Source organism: Nothoprocta perdicaria, unplaced genomic scaffold (assembly GCF_003342845.1).
Source record: "Nothoprocta perdicaria isolate Ctin4 unplaced genomic scaffold, notPer1 scaffold_52, whole genome shotgun sequence".
Taxonomy (NCBI): Eukaryota; Metazoa; Chordata; class Aves; order Tinamiformes; family Tinamidae; genus Nothoprocta; species Nothoprocta perdicaria.
In genome coordinates, this window is record NW_020455777.1 from 1,360,088 (window position 1) to 1,377,963 (window position 17,876).

The window sequence follows — 17,876 nt, forward strand, 5'->3', positions numbered from 1 at the left end:
AAGATACAACATCAGAAACCAAACCCTACCACCAGTCTCCCATATACCAAAGATTAATCTCATTTATTCCTAAAGAATAAACAAGTTTGTCAGGGGAAATTTATGATTGGTGGGATTTTAAATTACTCATTTAAAAAGTTAAGATTGGTGGTRAGAAAAAGAAAGCATTTTTTTAAGTAACAATTTGGCAGTAGGAAGTTTTGAAAGAAAAGGAAACTGTGATTGATGCCACAGACAGTTGTAAGACAAAATATTCTTTGCAGTAGTCTGGCAGTTGGCAACTGGGAAGTCACAGATGGATGGAAGAGGCAGAAATCTGGGCAGACTCTTGGTGGACACATCAGCAAAGGTGACGGCTGTTCAGTGGTCCTCTAGGACTTTCTCTCTTTCTCCAGTTTAAGATCCTAAAAACAGTTAGTTGTGCCAAGTCCAGGACTGAAATAATGAAATGTTATTTCTGAGGATGCTTTGGAACAGGAACTCAAGCCGTATATTTAGTTGGTGTGGACATTTTAAAAAGCTTTGGGATCATAATGGGATCACCCAAGAGTAAAATTAATTAGTGAATTGTCTAGTAGGGGAATATGAGATGGAATAACCCTGGGGCTGTGACACGATTTGTGTGGTAAAGTAACCTTCACTCTATCTAGTGGGATTAGTGTCTCCTACGTATCTGACAATATTAGTCAATCCTTCCCCTTCTGCTCCTCCCATTTAAAAGCAGAGTCTTCACCCACAAAGTACWGCAGCCCTCATCCAAGTGCTGTACAGAGGGAGATAAACCTGGTGGAGGATCTGGCCCTGTTTATAGCAATGGACCAGAACCTGGAGAGACACTAAGAGGAAGGATACCTTCTTCTCAGGTTGGTTTCCATCTTGATTCTGCTCGTTGTGGAGCAACGTGACATGTTGGTGATGAGGCTACAGAAGCCCTACATGGGCAAAAGAACAGTTTCCAGTAAAAGCATAAGCCAATTTAGTGATAGTGCTGCTTGAACTGGAATACTTAATTTCCCTTCTGTTTAGCTGGATGATGAATATAGGCACATGGCCTGGCCGTAGCTTTGCTTGCTGTTATGCCTTTCCTTCCTTCAGCTTAGCAGGGAACAGTAAAACAAAACACCCCCGTTGCCCTCAGGTGGAATTATGCACACATGGAAAGATGATCAGCTGTAAGCGTAGCTGAACAGGCAGCCAGGGTAGTGCTGTAGAGAGGAAAGCTTGATACTGCCACTGTTCTTCAAGCAATATTCCTCAAGAGCATTGAAAGAGTGAATAGGCTGTGCTTGGTTCTCCAGTTTTGGGCCCAGGATATCTTGTTAGTAGCTCACTAGCCACCCTGTGTGTGACCAGACTTCAAAGGCTCTTCTTAGAGCAAAATAAATTCCCACCTTCTGCAGTGAGCAAGGCATATACCTATTACAGGAATCTTTATTTGGATTTCCTCTCTCATTCTGATATCTGAGGGGAAAGATCTACCCTAAGCAATTGTAATGGTTTTTTTTTTCTACTTCTGTTAGAGCCTCACCTTTTTCTTGCCTTTTACATAGATCTGACATCCAGATAACAKCTGCATCCACAGCTAGGTGCAAACGTGAAACTTCACCTGCAGTTTAATGAGACTCCCACTGTTACAAATTGGAATTGAAAGGAAGGCTACTAAACTGTGTTCCCTCAGGAACCAGCCTGCTTTACTTGCAGTTTCTGAGTTCTGCAGCCACCACAAAACCCCATGTACACACTCTGCTTTGCCTTCAGTGCTAGTGCGAGTGACAGACACAGTCTCATGTGGAAAGAGGATATACACTGACAAGCTCACTGTTTCATAAATTATCACCAACACCTAGGCAATTAATGAACCCCAAATACCTCCTTGCTGTATACCTTTGATGTCTTCTTCCCTCTGCAGCAGAGCCCAGCTAATTTAAATGATGATATCGTAAACCCGGCCCACTCTTCCCAGCCATTCCCGCACGGCCTGGCGCACGCGGATATCCGTCACGTGGCAGGTGAGCTGACTGATGCAGGGGAACACTGCTGGYTGGAGGGCTGTGAACGTTTGGTCTGGCAGGGCCTGAATCTGGTTGAGAACTGTCAACACCATGTTGGTCCATGCCTAAATAAAGATAAGATGTTAAGAAATCTTGTTGTTACAGCCTCAGGACAGAGTAATCCCAGAATCCCAAAATGGTTGAGGTTGGAAGGAACCTCTAGAGATCACCTAGTCCAACCCCCTGCTCCAGCAGGGACACCCAGAGCACGGGGCACAGGGCGGCATCCAGRBGGGTTTGGAAGATCTCCAGAGAAGGAGACTCCACAGCCTCCCTGGRCAGCCTGTGCCAGGGCTCTGTCACCCTCACAGGAAAGAGGATCTTCCTCACAGTAATGATGGCATATTCGTTGTATTGTTACTGCATCTTTCTAGTTCCTATTCAGTACTTTCGCTGTCTGACTTGATATTGCTGGCATCATGCTCATGTTCCTCTGCCTGTTGCTTATCCTAGAGTAAAYAAAGAATTTAGTTTGATGCTTTCACTGATCTGTTCACTTGGGCATTCAAGTATCAAGTCTGTTTAGCAACAAATTCAATATTTCTCTAAAACATGAACAGGAACCTTAATGCAAGAACATTGTAACAAGCATCCTCAGATTTTTAAAAGCCTTTAATTGGGACAGGGCCCTTAATCGTAAGCAATCAGTGTCCCTGCAGTGAACATTGTTAGTTCTTAGAGACATAGTTAGTTCTTAAAAAAATGCAGCTTTGGCTCCAGTCACTGAGGCACTCTTCAAAGCTGTACTGGTATGTGCCTCGTAACGTCTTCCTGAAGGTTGTTTTTCAATACAACAAACTTAGGCTTTTACCAGTGCTAACCTCTGGTAATATTCAGTCTTCACTGTGGGGGAAATGTTTGAACAAAGWGACTATAATCATTCTAATAAATAAAAGAACACCTACAAGTAGCTTTGAAATTGTTATCACTAGTGTACAAGTCCTACCTGTATCTGGGCCTCGGCATCTCGAGTAGATATACTCAGGGAGCTGACGGTGGATCCTGAGCGTGGTCGCTTCTCTTGCCTCAGGATCTCCGGGCCGGCACTGAAGGAATGCCTCATTTGACCCTGGTCCATCAGATGTTGTGGCCGCTGGAGTATAGGTGAGTCTTGCCCTCTTGAGCCCAGGAGCTCCCCTTTCTTTTCCACTTTCACCTCTTTGGGGAAGGATGTCATGGCCTGTTGCTGCTTTCGTTTCTTGTATTCTGTCATGAGCTTGGAGATGGTTTTGTCGGTTGCTATGGTGTAGATCTTGTTGCCAGCACTTTCCCACCACTCTTTTTTCCGGGTTGGCTCTTTCTTCTCTGGTTTAGGACTACTTAGGGGTGGGGGTAGCAGCAGCATTTCTCCACTCCCTCCTCTGGGGGTCAGGATGTCTCCCAGTTGGTCCCTGATTTGACTCCTGTCATCTTCAGAGGGTGTTTCTTTCCCAGACTGCCCTCCCGTTGATGGTGTGGAGGCTTCTGAGTGGAAGGATGGTAAAATGAAGAAAGGGTCACCTTTGAACATGGGAGGCTCCTCTATGTTATTCTCGAGATCTAGATGCATCTGGATGTAGTTGTTGCACAGTTCCATGCAGAGCTTATGAAGCCGCTTGATTAGCCAGCCCCAGTCTGCATTGCTGACGGGTTGGACACTCAGAGATGGGATTCGAGCTCTCCACTGCCTCTTCTCCTTCCCTCGGGGAGGACTAACTTGGGCAGTTTCTTCAAAAATGTCTTCATCTTCTGAAGAACATTGCTGTGAGGAGTCTGTGCTTCTCTCATCATCTTCAAACAGGATCTTCTTCACTTGGTCTGCAGTGATGTTCTCCTGATTCGTCAGGATTGCACAAACCAAAGCATGGAAGTAGATGTTGAAGCTCATTGCTGACTGGCGATACAAGTTGGCAGCTCCACTAATGCCTGATACTTTTTTCAGCAAACACTTCAGCCCAGGTCTGGTGTCAAACTCTCTGGCTGTTCGATACGAGTCCAGCAGTAAGTCAAAGATGACGGCCAAGTTTTGCATGGAGATATACCTGAGAAAACCAGCCAATTTGTTTTCTGGGACTTGTATTGTCATTTTCTCCTCCAGGTGAGTGGGGCCTTTCACAAATTCTTCCAATAAAATGTCATATAAATTCTGGAGCAGTACTTGGTGGGACAGCAAGCTCACTACTATCGTCCTGAAAGGAATACTTGATAAACCAAGCATGGGAAGGAAAAAAAAAAAAAGAAAGTTGTGATTTTACAAGAGATAAAAAAATATTTTGCTACCTTGTGTGTCAGATTCTAAAAGAAAGGCTCGTTTTTTTCCCATCCCTCTTTCAAAAAAGAGTAGAGGAAGACAAAGCTGTTGAGCTACTTTCTTATGTGGGAAGACACTTCTATGGGTTAAGAAAAAATAACACTCCACAGCAAGAGCACTAATGAAACTTGAGCAGAGGAATTATAGAAAACAAGTTCAAGAATAATTCCATTTCTCTTCTGCGGGGTTGTTGAACACGGAGGGTTTAAATATTCCCTTTCAGTTTCACAGCAGATGCCTGTGCTCTCAATGCTTGATGGCGGTAACTGAGGAATTTGTGAACACACGAGTTATGCAGCACTCCCGCCATCAGTACCTGGCTTTAATTTCTTTATTTGCTGATGCTAAGCTTTGTAAAGACCAAGTTCAAACTTTGTAAAGCAAAGTCCAAACTTCTCTGAAACTTCTCCAGTGTCTTTTCAGCAAACCTTAACTTTCCGACTGGGGCCTAAGCTGGTGTAACTGCTTGGTTTCCATCTCCAGTAAAATCAGTGGCATCTCTTAAAACTAAACTAAACTTAAAACTAAAATAAAAAATGGCAGTGAACCAACCAAATAAAACCGATTTACAAAAACACCCGCAATGGAATGGAGCATATGAAGAAGCTGAAGTCTTGAGGAGGGTGTATTTTTTGTCTCTTCTAAGGCTTGAGCTTGAAAAACCAAATCCTAGCGTGGAGATACCTATTTCAAACATTGCTTCTCACATGTGATATTGGGTGATCGTAGCCTTGCTCTTCTTAAGAGACATCTTAGGAATTATTCTATATCTCACTGACTTCTGATTTGTACTSAGAACCCAGGAATGCCAGATTCCCCAAGCCAAGTTTTTAAGGCAATTCACTATTAAGAGTCTTATAGGCAGAGAGGCTAGGAAGGAGTGCAGAGGATTGTTATTACAGCAAGACACTGGCATCTCATGGATTAAAAGTTATGAACTGTGAAACGATTCTCTAAAAAAAAAAAAAAACCTTTTTTAAGTAATTTATTTAGTAAAAATATTAACACTTGTTTTGATTCTAGGGAACTATAATTGGTTGCAGATTTTAATTAGCACTACCAAGTGAGGAAGAGACTTCGTTTGCTTGCARTATTGAAGATTGTGGTCTCAATGAAAGTAAACCTTCATGAACATGAGCTGTTTAGTTGTAGATATTTTTGTTGTTGTTGCAATAATTATTCTAATTTTATTGAAGAACTTTCAGAAGTGTTTTCAAAGTGCCAAAACAATGTCCTTTTTTTTTCCTGGATTTTTTTTCCTGAGAAATTCTCTTGAAAATCGATTTTGAGATTGCCACTCTGATATTTACTAAAAATATATATATATATATCCAGAATAAAAGATATTTTAAAAGACAAAAGTCTTAGTATTCAATTATTTTGCTAACTGAATTTCAAAACTATATTTCTGATCCCAAAGTCCTGAACCTATCTACACCATTTCACTATCAGTGCCAGTACATAAGTAAAATTTACAGTCTTTTTATCTGACAATGGTAAACACTTGATGATTTAATACATACATTGGAGCTTTTTACTGGGGAGGTCTGATGTGAAATCATTAGAGGCCATGACTCAGAAAACCACTTAAGAGCATGTATGAAGCTGAATGTGTGCTTGCATTGATTTTAAGAAACGAATCCTGTTCTGAAAGCAGGATCACAGTGAGGGACATTTGCTTTCCTTGTAATAGCTATACAGGCAATTWACAAAACCAGTTTAAAGTACTGCTCAATTTCAAAAGAAATTGGCAAGGAACAAGCAAGGAATCAGACCTAGCATCACCTATTTTCACAAGCAAGTTGAAAAGGCATGATGCTAGTGCTGGTTAAGGATAGGTATTTTGCCAGTTGTTTGAAAATATGATTATGCTGTAGAAACAAGAAAGGCTCCCTTACCCCAGCTTCCTGTGAAACGATGCAGCATTAAGGAAACAAAAGCAAAAAGGGAACAGTGAAACGCCACTAATGTTAAAGCAAACCCTCGTTATCAGCATGCAAGCCTGACATGCAGTGCTGTGCTGCCACAGCAAACAATGTAATATTAAACAGTTGCACGGACAAGTTTTGAGCCCTGCTTCGGTAAAGTATGAAKGTTGCTGGGGAGACATTTCCCTATCAGCAAGGATACTTTTACGCAGTTGTTTAGGAAAAAAAAGCAAGAACAGCATTGTGAGAGCATTCAGGGTTTCTCTTAATTGCAAGCCTGCTTTTTAAAATTGCTTGAAGAAAAACATGACCCACGCTACCTTTATAAATGCAGCTTGTTTGATAAACTTCAAGCCTACGGGCCATGCAGGGGAGTATGCCAGTCTTTTGCTTTGCAATCATTGTAACAGAGAAGATCTGTGGACCTTTAGAATAGAGCAGATTTTCTTCCCCCTACCAAGAAAGGCTGACACTGGGACCCCAGCCTTTCCTAGCTCACGTTGAGGAGTCCCCAAAGACTACACAGAACCTGCTCTTGGGGAAAACTTCTGCACAGTGGTCTAAAAAGTGAGACTTCTTGCATAGTCTTTCTTGCTGCCCATGCAAAAAGGACCGTGAAAATTCGGGCTCCTTCTTCMTTCTTCATGCAATACTTAATTTTGAATGAGGAGACCTAAACTGGTACAGAAGCAGGTTTGGTTTCTAAGAAAAGATTATGCCCTGAACTGCACATCTTGCAATATAAAAGGAAASCCTGAATAAAGATCACCAATTTTTGGCTCTGTTCATGTTACAATAGTTGGTAAAAACCAAGTGTAAGCAGAAAAAAATACCCTTTGACACGTTTAGACACAAGTGTCCTGCAGCACAGGGGTTTCTGAAGTAGTAACAAAGAATAAAAATAAACAACACCAGGAAAAAAAAATGTTCCATAGGTCAGTACCTTAAAGGTTTTGTAGCTTTGGATGTGGCCTTTTCAATTTATATAGCTCCAGTTTACCTTTTAATTTTTCCTACCTTCTTAGTAATAGAGAATTTAAAATACCATTACTGAAACAGACATTATTTCATTTGACAGATATCATTCAAAACAAAACAGTTCTACTAAAGCTTTCTTTAAACTGATGTCTTTCCTATATTTCTTAAAGAAAAGAGTATCAATATTGGAAAGATTTTCCTGATATTTCCTATGAAAAATAAAATCCTATAAAAAAATGTTTTCTTAATTTCAACTGTATTTCTGTTACTCAAAGGCTTTGTGTGACCCTATGTATCCTTCAGGTATTTGTCCACATTATGAACCATGACATAGATAATTCTGTAGAAATAACCTGCCTGCAATGGGAATGGCTCTTGAAAATGCCTGTTCACCAGTGCAGGATCTCGGGAACTCCTGGACAGCAAATGATGTGATGTCTCACTTGTCACAACTGTATTTGATCCATATATTTCATTTATACAGTGAAACCTGGGGAGAGGCACGATTTGCTGTGCTCTGTTCACATCTCTGTTAGCTTGATGGGCTTTTTGTTTTGCTTTTAACTACACAGTATTTTCCTGGGAAGATATTTTACCTTCTCTGGGTATGCCCATTTGGCTTCTTATCTGGCGGCAGGTCAATGATGAGCACACAAGACTGGGCATGTTCAAACCCTTCCTTGTTGCTAGGAGTCTTTGGGGAGCACTGGGTTTCCAACATGAACACCTGGAAAACAACAGCACAGAGAACAATCGGGTTTGCTCTTGCACTGAATGCTAAGAAGGGCCCCACAATAAGATTTCTGTGGAAGATGTCCTGTTATACTGGCTTATTTTACAGTGCTAGAGGTACTCAAGGTATCTCCAGACCAACGTTCCCAGGAGCATTCTGCTTTGGTAATCAGCCTCAGAGCTCTGGACAGACACCCGAGGGAGCACAGCAGGGAGGACAGATATCTTGTTCTTTGAAAACTCTTATCTGCTGAAAGTCCAAGCTTTCTGCCAACTTTATGCTACTCTCTGAAAATATCTGGTACAGTATAGACAAGGAGCTGTTCATGAAATTTTCCTGTTCTACCTAGCAAGGTTGGTTGTTGAAAGAAATATTTTCATCCATAAAGAGATAGCAGATACCAAACTTGCAAATGTAGAAACGACTCCTTGTTGCTACAGCTATTTTTCTTAGTAGTTGTGCCAGTCCCCACTGAGGAGGATTCCATGGAGGTGCTCACAAATCCTGCTTTGTGTCTCTGGGATTTTTAAGCAGCGTCACAGTATGATTAACCAAGGCAGAAACTGATACCAGCCCTCTACAAACTCTTTTAATCCAACTACTTGACCATGCTGAAATGGTGACACTATTCACAGTCTTAAGGTATGCTGCAGGTCATCAGACTTGCTTCATCTCAGGGAATGTTTTATATAAGCACTTTCATATACTGACCACCCTCCACTGCAGTTAATAACACAGTGTCAAAAGAATCCCGAGAAAGTCATTTCAGGGCTTGTTTTGCTGATTAGTTAGTGGTCAGTTTAGTATCAGTTGTTCTATGTCAAGATTATACTTAAACATATAAATAAAATTTCTCTATACATTCTCTATACATTTTTTTCCTTCTCTGCCACCTATGCACAGTATTTACTGAAAACTGTATTTCCCTTAAAATCTTGCTTTGATAGGCTGAGGAAACCTAAGTCTAGTTTCCTAGCAATCTCTATTCTAGTGCATTTTTTGTCCTTCAAATTTACCTTTCCTGAACAGAGTAATCAGAAATGATTATTCATTTTGAAGTAATCATGAGTGAATATTCTAGATTAGGACTCACAGTTAACAGATACTTGCCTTTATCAGAAAGATCTATGCTGATGTATATTAGTGTTGTCTATTTCTTTTTAAGCTATATTACCCAGTGGGTTTATAATCAGTCCAATCAGGTAAATATTCATCTTGCCCCTAATTAGTAGGGGAATTAGTAGGTGTAATTCCTACTTTACAGGATGGGGCTTTTAAGGTTTTTTTTTTAGTTTATTACTTTTTCTTCCTACTGTCACTAGACCAAAAAAAAAAGTCAGCCTGATGATGAGGAAGTCTGATTAGATGGTACATAGGGTTTGTGAGGAAAGCTGTGGGAAGATGTACTAGTACTGCCCTGAGTGTCGGGCAGAGAAAAAGGTGGAAAAAAAAATCAACAAGAAAGTGCTATTTTGTATTGAGCTTTGCAGTCCTCCAGCAACTTTCTTAGCTGCCACTAGCAGCGTTCCTGTGGAAGGACACTTTCTTCAGGTCCGTTCTATGTTATTGCCCAGAAGCTTCACAAGGAGAAGCCTCAAGTTGGTTGAGCTCCTTGCAGGAAGCCCTGCCGGGGCGGGAAGCGGCTCCGGCCTCRCCGTGGCGCGGTCGGTACCTGCTGGGCCATGGCTCTGATGCGCCAGTACTCGGCTTCGGCGCTCGGCGAGAGGCACGGCGCTGCCACCTTCACTTCACAGGCATCTCCACTGAAGCTCTCAGCCCCGCTGTGGAAATAGCCCAACAGGTTCTACAGAGAGACACAACATGAGACGTTCACTGCGCATTAAATTAAGTCAGCAGCTGCAGAGCTCTCCATCCTGCCCACGTGTATCACACGATACAGAGCGATCTGTCTCATTATCATCAGCCTGTCTCCTGCTCTTTAGCATTTGCTGAAAATGCATGACAAATTCTTATGCAATCTGGCCTACGAGGAATTAACAGCTTTTTTTTTATTACAAGAAGGAGTAAGTCTTGTATGGTAAGACTTGTAAGTCTTAAAATAACTTTTATGATAAGAGTTGAGAAATAATCTATACAGAATATGCTGTAATATGATCAAGCAAGAAATGTTGGTCTCCTGTCGACCTTGAGTCAGTCCACAGGTAGAACTTCATCAGAAGGTAAGTTTTCACCTACTTAACCCTCCTGATTTCRTTTGAAAAATTGCCTGCTGTTATTGACAGTGTTGCCTGCACATGTTTAGAAGAACAGATTTCAGTCTCTGTTGTTGATGCAACACCTTTCATTGTTAGTGAACTCACAAAATCGTAAAATCTACCACTATTCCTCAGGCTCCTTTTCCTTTTCTTCTGTGTACACCAGCACAGCCTCCTTCCCCCCACAAAAAAAGCATTTTKCCAGATGTTAGTGATTCTAATCAGTGTGATTACATTTTGAATCTCAGCAGAGGCCATTTACCTTTACAGGCTCCAGAGTAGCAGAGAACGCATCCTGCAAGGCACAACACGCAAGCCTCCACATCTCTTCAGTAAAAACGGGTCCTGCTGTCACTAGCACATACCTGCAGGCAAGGATACAGAAAAACATTACTATAAAGAGCTAGGCAGTTCTCATTTGTAATGAGAGAAAGGTGAAAACAGAGGAAGAGGCCACTCAGTAGATATCGCCAGTCTCCTCAGATTTGCCAGYTGTTACCCCAAATCCCTTTTTAAACAATTATACTCTATTTTTTGAGATTTTTTTTTCCTTTTCTCTGAGAAGAATCCAACTTGTGAGATGTATAATGCAGTACTCACTTTGATTGTGACTAATAACAACCTGAAGGCTGTGACGGGGATTTATTACAACTGAACACCTATGCATTCTAACAGAAAGCCCTAAAGACTGCTTATTTACTAACGGTATATAGGCAATATTGGAATTTTTTTTTTTTGTGGGAAGAGAACACAGAGGGGTTCCTAAAATTGTGGCTTCTGAGGCTCACAGAAAAGAACAAGAAAAGGCTGATAGACTAAAACTCACCATTAAACATCAAGAGGCAAATATATTRCAGAATTCTTTTGAGATGTTAGCCAACTTAGTATGTCCACAAGTTCTTCAAAGATTTGAGAAATAAAGACATCTTATTTGAATGTACTAACAAAGTAAAGAGATTGTTACCTGATACAAGAGCAGCCCACTCTGGATATTATTTCTGTTGGTTCTGCTACACAGGCCACCAGCAACTTGAAAAGATCTTTTAGCATAGTATTGATCATATTTTCATAACCAATATCTATAAGGGAAAGACAAGGACCATTTTCAACATCATTGGCTTTACATTATTATTTGGAGACAAACACTCYTGTTATATTTATTGCTACTCAGAGACTTTGCTAAAACAACTCTTTTTATGCAGCTATCACTATGGTTCAGCTTTGAAATCTACATCAAACTGCACCAAGAACAGTCATTTCAAGGTTAATATTATAAAATTTTTGTGCTTAAATGATACTGGAGACACTCTGCTAACTCCTGTTTCTGACTACCCTAGTTCTTTACCATCAAAGTCCCAACAACATTCTTTTGCAAAGTACAGTATAAACAAACAAAATGAATTAAAAAACATCCACAGGTCCATTCCAAGTTACTTTTTTTTCCCATGATTTTAAACCCCTCTAAACCTGCTAAGAATAGAAAGCACGTGAAGGTGAGAGGACATACCTGAGTGTATGAAACTTTGAATGTGCTCCACCACCAGTTCACAGGAGAGGCCAATGGCGTGCTTGAAATTGGCAGATGCCACATCCCAGTAAGAATGGTCACCGTGACTGCGGTGCAGCCAGAGAGACATCGTGGGAAGAAGAAGATGAACAACTGCATAAATGCCAAATCCTGGTCCTTCAGGCAGAAAAGAAGAAAACACCAGTGAAGGTTGCATACCTTTGCCTATAGAGTTTGTATACAAAGTAAATTTCATAAACTGTCATGTGATGCTAAGAAAGCAGGTTTTGAGACTCTATTTGCAGGATGAGTGGGGAAGAGCAGCTTTGGATTTACTTGATTATGAGCTAGTATATGAACATTTWCCTAACTGTTTATTTGCTGCATTGCCCAGGGAGACTACAGGACTTTATTGCTTTCTTTTAGGATTTTCTGGATACCAGACAAATATTTTGTGGCTAAGGTACTGACAGAGTACTACACTTCTTTATTTGTGCCTATAGGAGTTCAACATATGAGATGTCTTCTGTCCACATAAAAGAATGGGATAACTGTARCCAAACAGGACACTGAGAGAATCTGCTTCTTTTTGAGGATGTCTCTGTGCAGCACAGCAATGGAATTTACACATACGACTTTGGATTCTAGGAGGACTGGCCAGAGCTCTGCTAGCTCACATTTTATCAAGTCCTTTCATTACCAGGTGTCTTGGCAACATCCCTCAGCAATTCAAAGAGCAGATCCAGAGTGGGGGGCTGATGCTGGCGGGGACAGTTGGATATAGCAGTTGTTAATTCTTCCAGCAGAATAATCCAGACGTTGATAAGGCCTACAAGAAAGGAAACAAAGATTCCAAGGCACGAGTGACAATACTGCATCGACCACAGATAGAGCTTGCCTTTATAAAATGACTTAGGCTAAGAAGAGAACTGATTAAAGATCATAAGTACTTATTCTTAATTCACCCTCAGGTATTATTGCTGTGTAATGGTGGAGAACGATACTAATTTTTGAAAGGATGGTCTCCTTTTCTCTCCCTTAAGTTTTATGTCATCCTCTCCTTGCACATACACCTTGTTCTGGTCTCTTTTCTCTTTCCTCTTTTTCCAGTCACATTACCCAGCTTTTTTCTTTTTTTTTTTTTCTTTTTTTTTTTCTCTCTCTCTCCTAAATAGGCACATTATACATACATTATACATATCTCTACTAGTTTTGCAAATTCTGTCCAGAATGGTTTGATGGTTCATACCAGCTGCTTCAGTCATGCTCTTAAGACAGTTAGTCTGCATTTTTGCACTGCTTGGCTCTTTTTACGCTAGTTCTGGATCCATCAAAGGCCTGGTTACTCCACACACTATATATGTTGCACAACAAATTAGGAGAGAAGCTGCTTGTTTTTCTGSAGAATGTGGTGGTTTTGATGGTCTTTGGAAACACACCACCATTTAGTCCAATAAATCACAGGACATCCATTCAGAAACTTCCTTAAGCAAACAGTAAACATTCAACTCTGTGCAAATCAATACTGTTCTCTCTCTTAAATACATGTCTGCCCATATACCAAACTTAAAAGTTTTTCACTCCTTTTATGCTGCTGTGGTCCAGAAAATAYTTTTATCCTAGCATTCCAAATTAGATGCTGTTCATATTAGGAAGGTCAGGATATAAAATATCATTCCCTTTTTCCCAAGGGCTATATTTTTATCACATATGAGATACATCTTTTTAACATAAAGGAGGTGAAATTATCAGAGCACACATGCTCATATACTAACTTGCTTATTTAAAGTTAGGTTGCAAACACTGCAACTGTGCTGAGATAGGAAATACCTAACTGCACCTACCTTCCAAGCTGCATACATTTGTAGWCAACAAAGAGAAAATAAACACTAAAGAGTCTTCCCCTCTTTGTTTGCTTTCAGTAATTGTCAAAATTCACAGCGATGTGTGGAGGAGGCAATGAATTCCTCTGGGTCATCATAGGCAGCAGTCACAGTTGCTGCTTTCAGTGCACTCACCAGTGTCATCATCGAAGTCAGAAAGGACGCACTCGATGCCRTCCTCGCTGCTGGCCGACGGCTCCTGCACCCTTCGGGGCAAGCTGGCCAGCCGGCCRCTGAGGAAGATGGGTTTCAAGGGCATTTTATAGATTTTGGCTAACAACTGGGAAAATAGAAAAAAAAAGGAGAAAAAAATATGGGGCAAGTGTGCAAAGGCTGTAGCGTCCTACATAGATATGGAAAACAAAATAAAATAAAGGCTATGAAAGCAGTATTACAGTCCTCATAAATAATAGATTTTGGGAAAGGAGTTATGATCTCTCTATCATTTGAGAAAGACAAATACTACTGTTTACTGCTAGCACCCGTGAGCTGAGAACCATGTGTTTGCAATATACAGGTAAGTTTTCCTTTTAAGTCATCTCTTTTCTTCTTCTCTAGATAAATTAAAATATATAACAAAGCTAAAAATGGCTTCTTTTAAAAAATGAGAAAATATTCTCTTCCACTGGGTTTGTAAGGACAAGGAAGCGTAACGTACTACACAGAATGTTTGCACAGAATATGCATCATATATTCACTAAAAGATTCAAGGTGAGGATAGCAAGTACAGTGTCAAGTTTTCCATTTATTTTGCTGAGTGGTACTGCCTTGTTCTTTTCTTCTTCCCCATTCTGCATTCTACCACCTGTTATCTCTGTCTGAGATAGTGTGTCTATTCTGCTATGGGAACATCCTTTGTTACGTATTTGTACAGCACCTAGAAAAAAAAGTGGCCTGGCTGCAACACAAAAACCTGCYGGTACTGGAGAAAAATAAAAAACATCATGATATAAGGCAGATAAAAAACGTCCTAATACCACTGGATAATAATCTGTGCTGCAAGCATGGAGATTATAGGAAATATGTCAGCATTCTAATTGTTAGAGACTTGCCCTGGGCTTCAGATACGTTTTTGTGGTACAGATAAGAGCCTGTGTTTCAAAGGGTGGAACCCACTATTATCTTTAAAAAAGGAAAAAAAAAAAAGAGAGAGAGAGAAAGAGAGAGAGAGAGAGAGAGAGAGAGAGAGAGAGAGAGAGAGAGAGAGAGAATGAATTCTCAAACTCTTTTACCTTTTCTTTCCAGGATTTCCAGAACTGTTTACAGCAACTGTTTAAGAATTAATTTAACACTGAATCTACAAGTACCAGGTTTTGAACAGTCACCTTGTTTATGGTCTGCTTTTCTCAGACGCTCCTCAGGYCTGAGCGCTTTTATCTCTTGAGGTTTCTGACTGTTAGCTTGCTTGGAGAGCACCACAGTCCCCTCGGACGGCCACTCTCCACGTGGCAGTGCAGGATATTACCATTAAGCTCACTGCACGTTTGCTGCATTCAAACAAACTATCTACCCCTCAATGCAAAGCCTGAAGGTCAGCACAGTTTTCTAGGCCACGTTAGCAGCTCTGTGGCATCAGCCAGCCTACCTGAGAACATCTCCTGAGGTAATCGAGGGCGGGAAGGCACAGTTCTGTGGATGTGGATCCTGATCCTGACACACAGTCACCCATCTCCTTACAATCTGCTTCCCCTGGGGAGGGGGAAGGCAGCGTCAGGAGGGACAAAAGAGAAGCAGACATAGAATTAGTATCTTTTTTTCATTCAGTTATGCCCTAGTATCTGAAAAGAGAGACCAGAAAACATCCTTTGTCTGATCTTAGTAGACTGCAGCTAGATGATGCTCATACAAATGATACATTAATATGGGTCACAGGTTATTATCAGACTTTTATATTCATTTGCACTCCACTGCCCTGGAAATTTATTCCAACAGAAGTGCTTCATTTTACCCCTTAAAATGCATGACTCTAGTACAAAATCTCCTTTTGCTGTTTTTAATCCAGGCTTGGATCCATTTTGAGCAGGGATCAGTTTCCAACTGAAAGATATGCTCTCAAGATTTAGTGTGTCAGCCTCACAGTAACTTCTAACCCCGTGGCATCAGCAAACTCCTACTTTCAGGTCAACTTCAGCAGGCATATTAAATTAGAGGAACAGTTCCATGACCTCCCGTTGCACAGCTCCTCCCTAATAACTCCATTCACTCCGGTATTTTCTGCTTTGGCACAATCTGCTTTCCTCCCCTCTCAGGTGATGTTTGGCCCAGCCTATAATTCTTGGCTCATACCCATTTATCCATGTTTAACTACATACTTGCAGTTTAGTGCCAAATCTGAAGCTTTACTAAATGTCTGCATGCATTAAGATTTTACTGCCTCAATAATCTACCCCTCTCACAAGAAACACAAGATTAATATGATCTCCTTGTACTAAATCCCACTTCTCTCACTCCATTTCTTTATATTTTCTGTGCTCTTAATCATTTCCTCCATAAGGCATTTTATGGCCTTTTCTATTATTGTCATTGGCTAAATGAGTCACTATAGTTGGAATACTTTTCTTTTTCCTTAAAAAGCATGGAAATCATAGTACATTTGCTATATTTTAGTACTAAAGCCCTACAATCCTAATATGTTTAACACAAAAACATCCCTACAGTTGGACCCGTAACCCACAAAGGAGATAGACTTATCTTATGAAAATAAGAAACTTAAACAAGTATAATATATGGCTTATAAGACACAGGTTGCCTCTTCTGGTTCTGCACATGCAAGCTTATTTATTTCATAAATAGTAATAATTCCAATATAAGTACAATATAATAGTAAATCATTACAAGTTGGATTCTGTCCCTGTTAAAATTAATGGTGAAATAATGTACTGTGACAGGATTAAAGATGATGATGAGATGCCACTGAAGTTAGCTACTTCATTCAGGTACTTCATTCAAAGGAAATTGCTTGCAAATCTAAGCACTTCTGTGCATCTGCAGCCTAAGCTGTAATAATACACACACAAGGCGAAAAAAAAAAAAGGTTCATTTACTGCCTATTATTTTTTTGTTTCTGTTTATAAAAACTGGGCCATTAATTTTCTCCTTAAGAAAAAGTCTCAAATTTTTATGATCAAGGAAGGCAAGAGAATGTGCACATGGGGCAGGATACCAGTGTTCACTGTTCACTTCGTTCTGGAGTTTGGTGAAATACCACAATTCCTTTGCAGGGTCACCTTGACTTGACACTCCTGATCTCTACTTCCTTTGTAAGGCAATGAAAGATTAGTCGTGGGGATAGACCATTGTTATCTACATTGCTCACGATGCTGCTAATGGTTCAGCAGGTTTTTGGCACCACCTGAACCAACACTACAGCTCCCCAAGTGTCAGAGCAGGCAGGAACTGTGCAGCTTTGATCACTGAATACAAGAGTCCATGCTCTACTGCACAAAACCATGCTGCTACTGCACAACTCTGGATCATTTCTGCAGCATTCTACAGTGATTTTTTTTTATAATGAGTATAATTAAGTCTTGGTGCAAGTAAGACAGAATGAAAAATATGTTTAATAATCATAGAATCATAGAATCATAGAATGCCGAAGGTTGGAAGGGACCTCAGAGGTCATCGAGTCCAACCCCCCTGCTCACGCAGGGTCACCTAGAGCACGTGGCACAGGGCTGCATCCAAGCGGGTTTTAAAGATCTCCAAAGAAGGAGACTCCACAACCTCTCTGGGCARCCTGTTCCAGTGCTTTGTCACYCTCACAGTGAAGAAATGCTTCCTTAAGTTCCTGTGGAACTTCCGATGCTTCAGTTTGTGGCCGTTTCCTCTAGTCCTATCGCTGGCCACCACTGAAAAGAGGCCGCCCCCTCCTCCTCACTGCCTCCCTTGAGGTATTTATACACGCTGATCAGGTCCCCCCTCAGCCTCCTCTTCTCCAGGCTGAACAGGCCCAGCTCTCTCAGCCTTTGCTCATAGGGCAGATGTTCCAGRCCCCTGATCATCCTRGTAGCCCTGCGCTGGACTCTCTCCAGCAGCTCCACATCMCTCTTGTACTGGGGAGCCCAGAACTGGACGCAGTACTCCAGATGTGGCCTCACCAGGGCTGAGTAGAGGGGGATGATCACTTCCCTCGACCTGCTGGAGACGCTTTTCTTAATGCACCCCAGGATCCCGTTGGCCTTCTTGGCCACCAGGGCACACTGCTGCCTCATGGTCAACTTGTCGTCCACCATGACACCCAGGTCCCWCTCTGYGGGACTGCTCTCCRGCAGGTCCACTCCTAATCTGTRC

The 17,876-nt window shown here is 41.1% G+C and overlaps 1 protein-coding gene across 1 annotated transcript in view; it reads right to left on the reverse strand.

Annotated features, from left to right (window-relative positions):
- Window positions 1–263: 263 nt before the first annotated feature.
- Window positions 264–17,876, reverse strand: part of ARFGEF3 (ARFGEF family member 3) — an 81,430-nt gene continuing 63,817 nt past the window's right edge. Inside the window, exons 25-34 of the mRNA XM_026048168.1 lie at window positions 15,172–15,275; window positions 13,722–13,866; window positions 12,404–12,532; window positions 11,704–11,880; window positions 11,161–11,275; window positions 10,459–10,561; window positions 9,653–9,784; window positions 7,844–7,974; window positions 2,998–4,231; window positions 264–2,116 (exon numbers count right to left, since the gene is read on the reverse strand). Coding sequence (XP_025903953.1) covers window positions 1,925–2,116; window positions 2,998–4,231; window positions 7,844–7,974; window positions 9,653–9,784; window positions 10,459–10,561; window positions 11,161–11,275; window positions 11,704–11,880; window positions 12,404–12,532; window positions 13,722–13,866; window positions 15,172–15,275 — 2,462 coding nt within the window. The 3' untranslated portion in view covers window positions 264–1,924. The remainder of the gene's footprint in view (window positions 2,117–2,997; window positions 4,232–7,843; window positions 7,975–9,652; window positions 9,785–10,458; window positions 10,562–11,160; window positions 11,276–11,703; window positions 11,881–12,403; window positions 12,533–13,721; window positions 13,867–15,171; window positions 15,276–17,876) is intronic.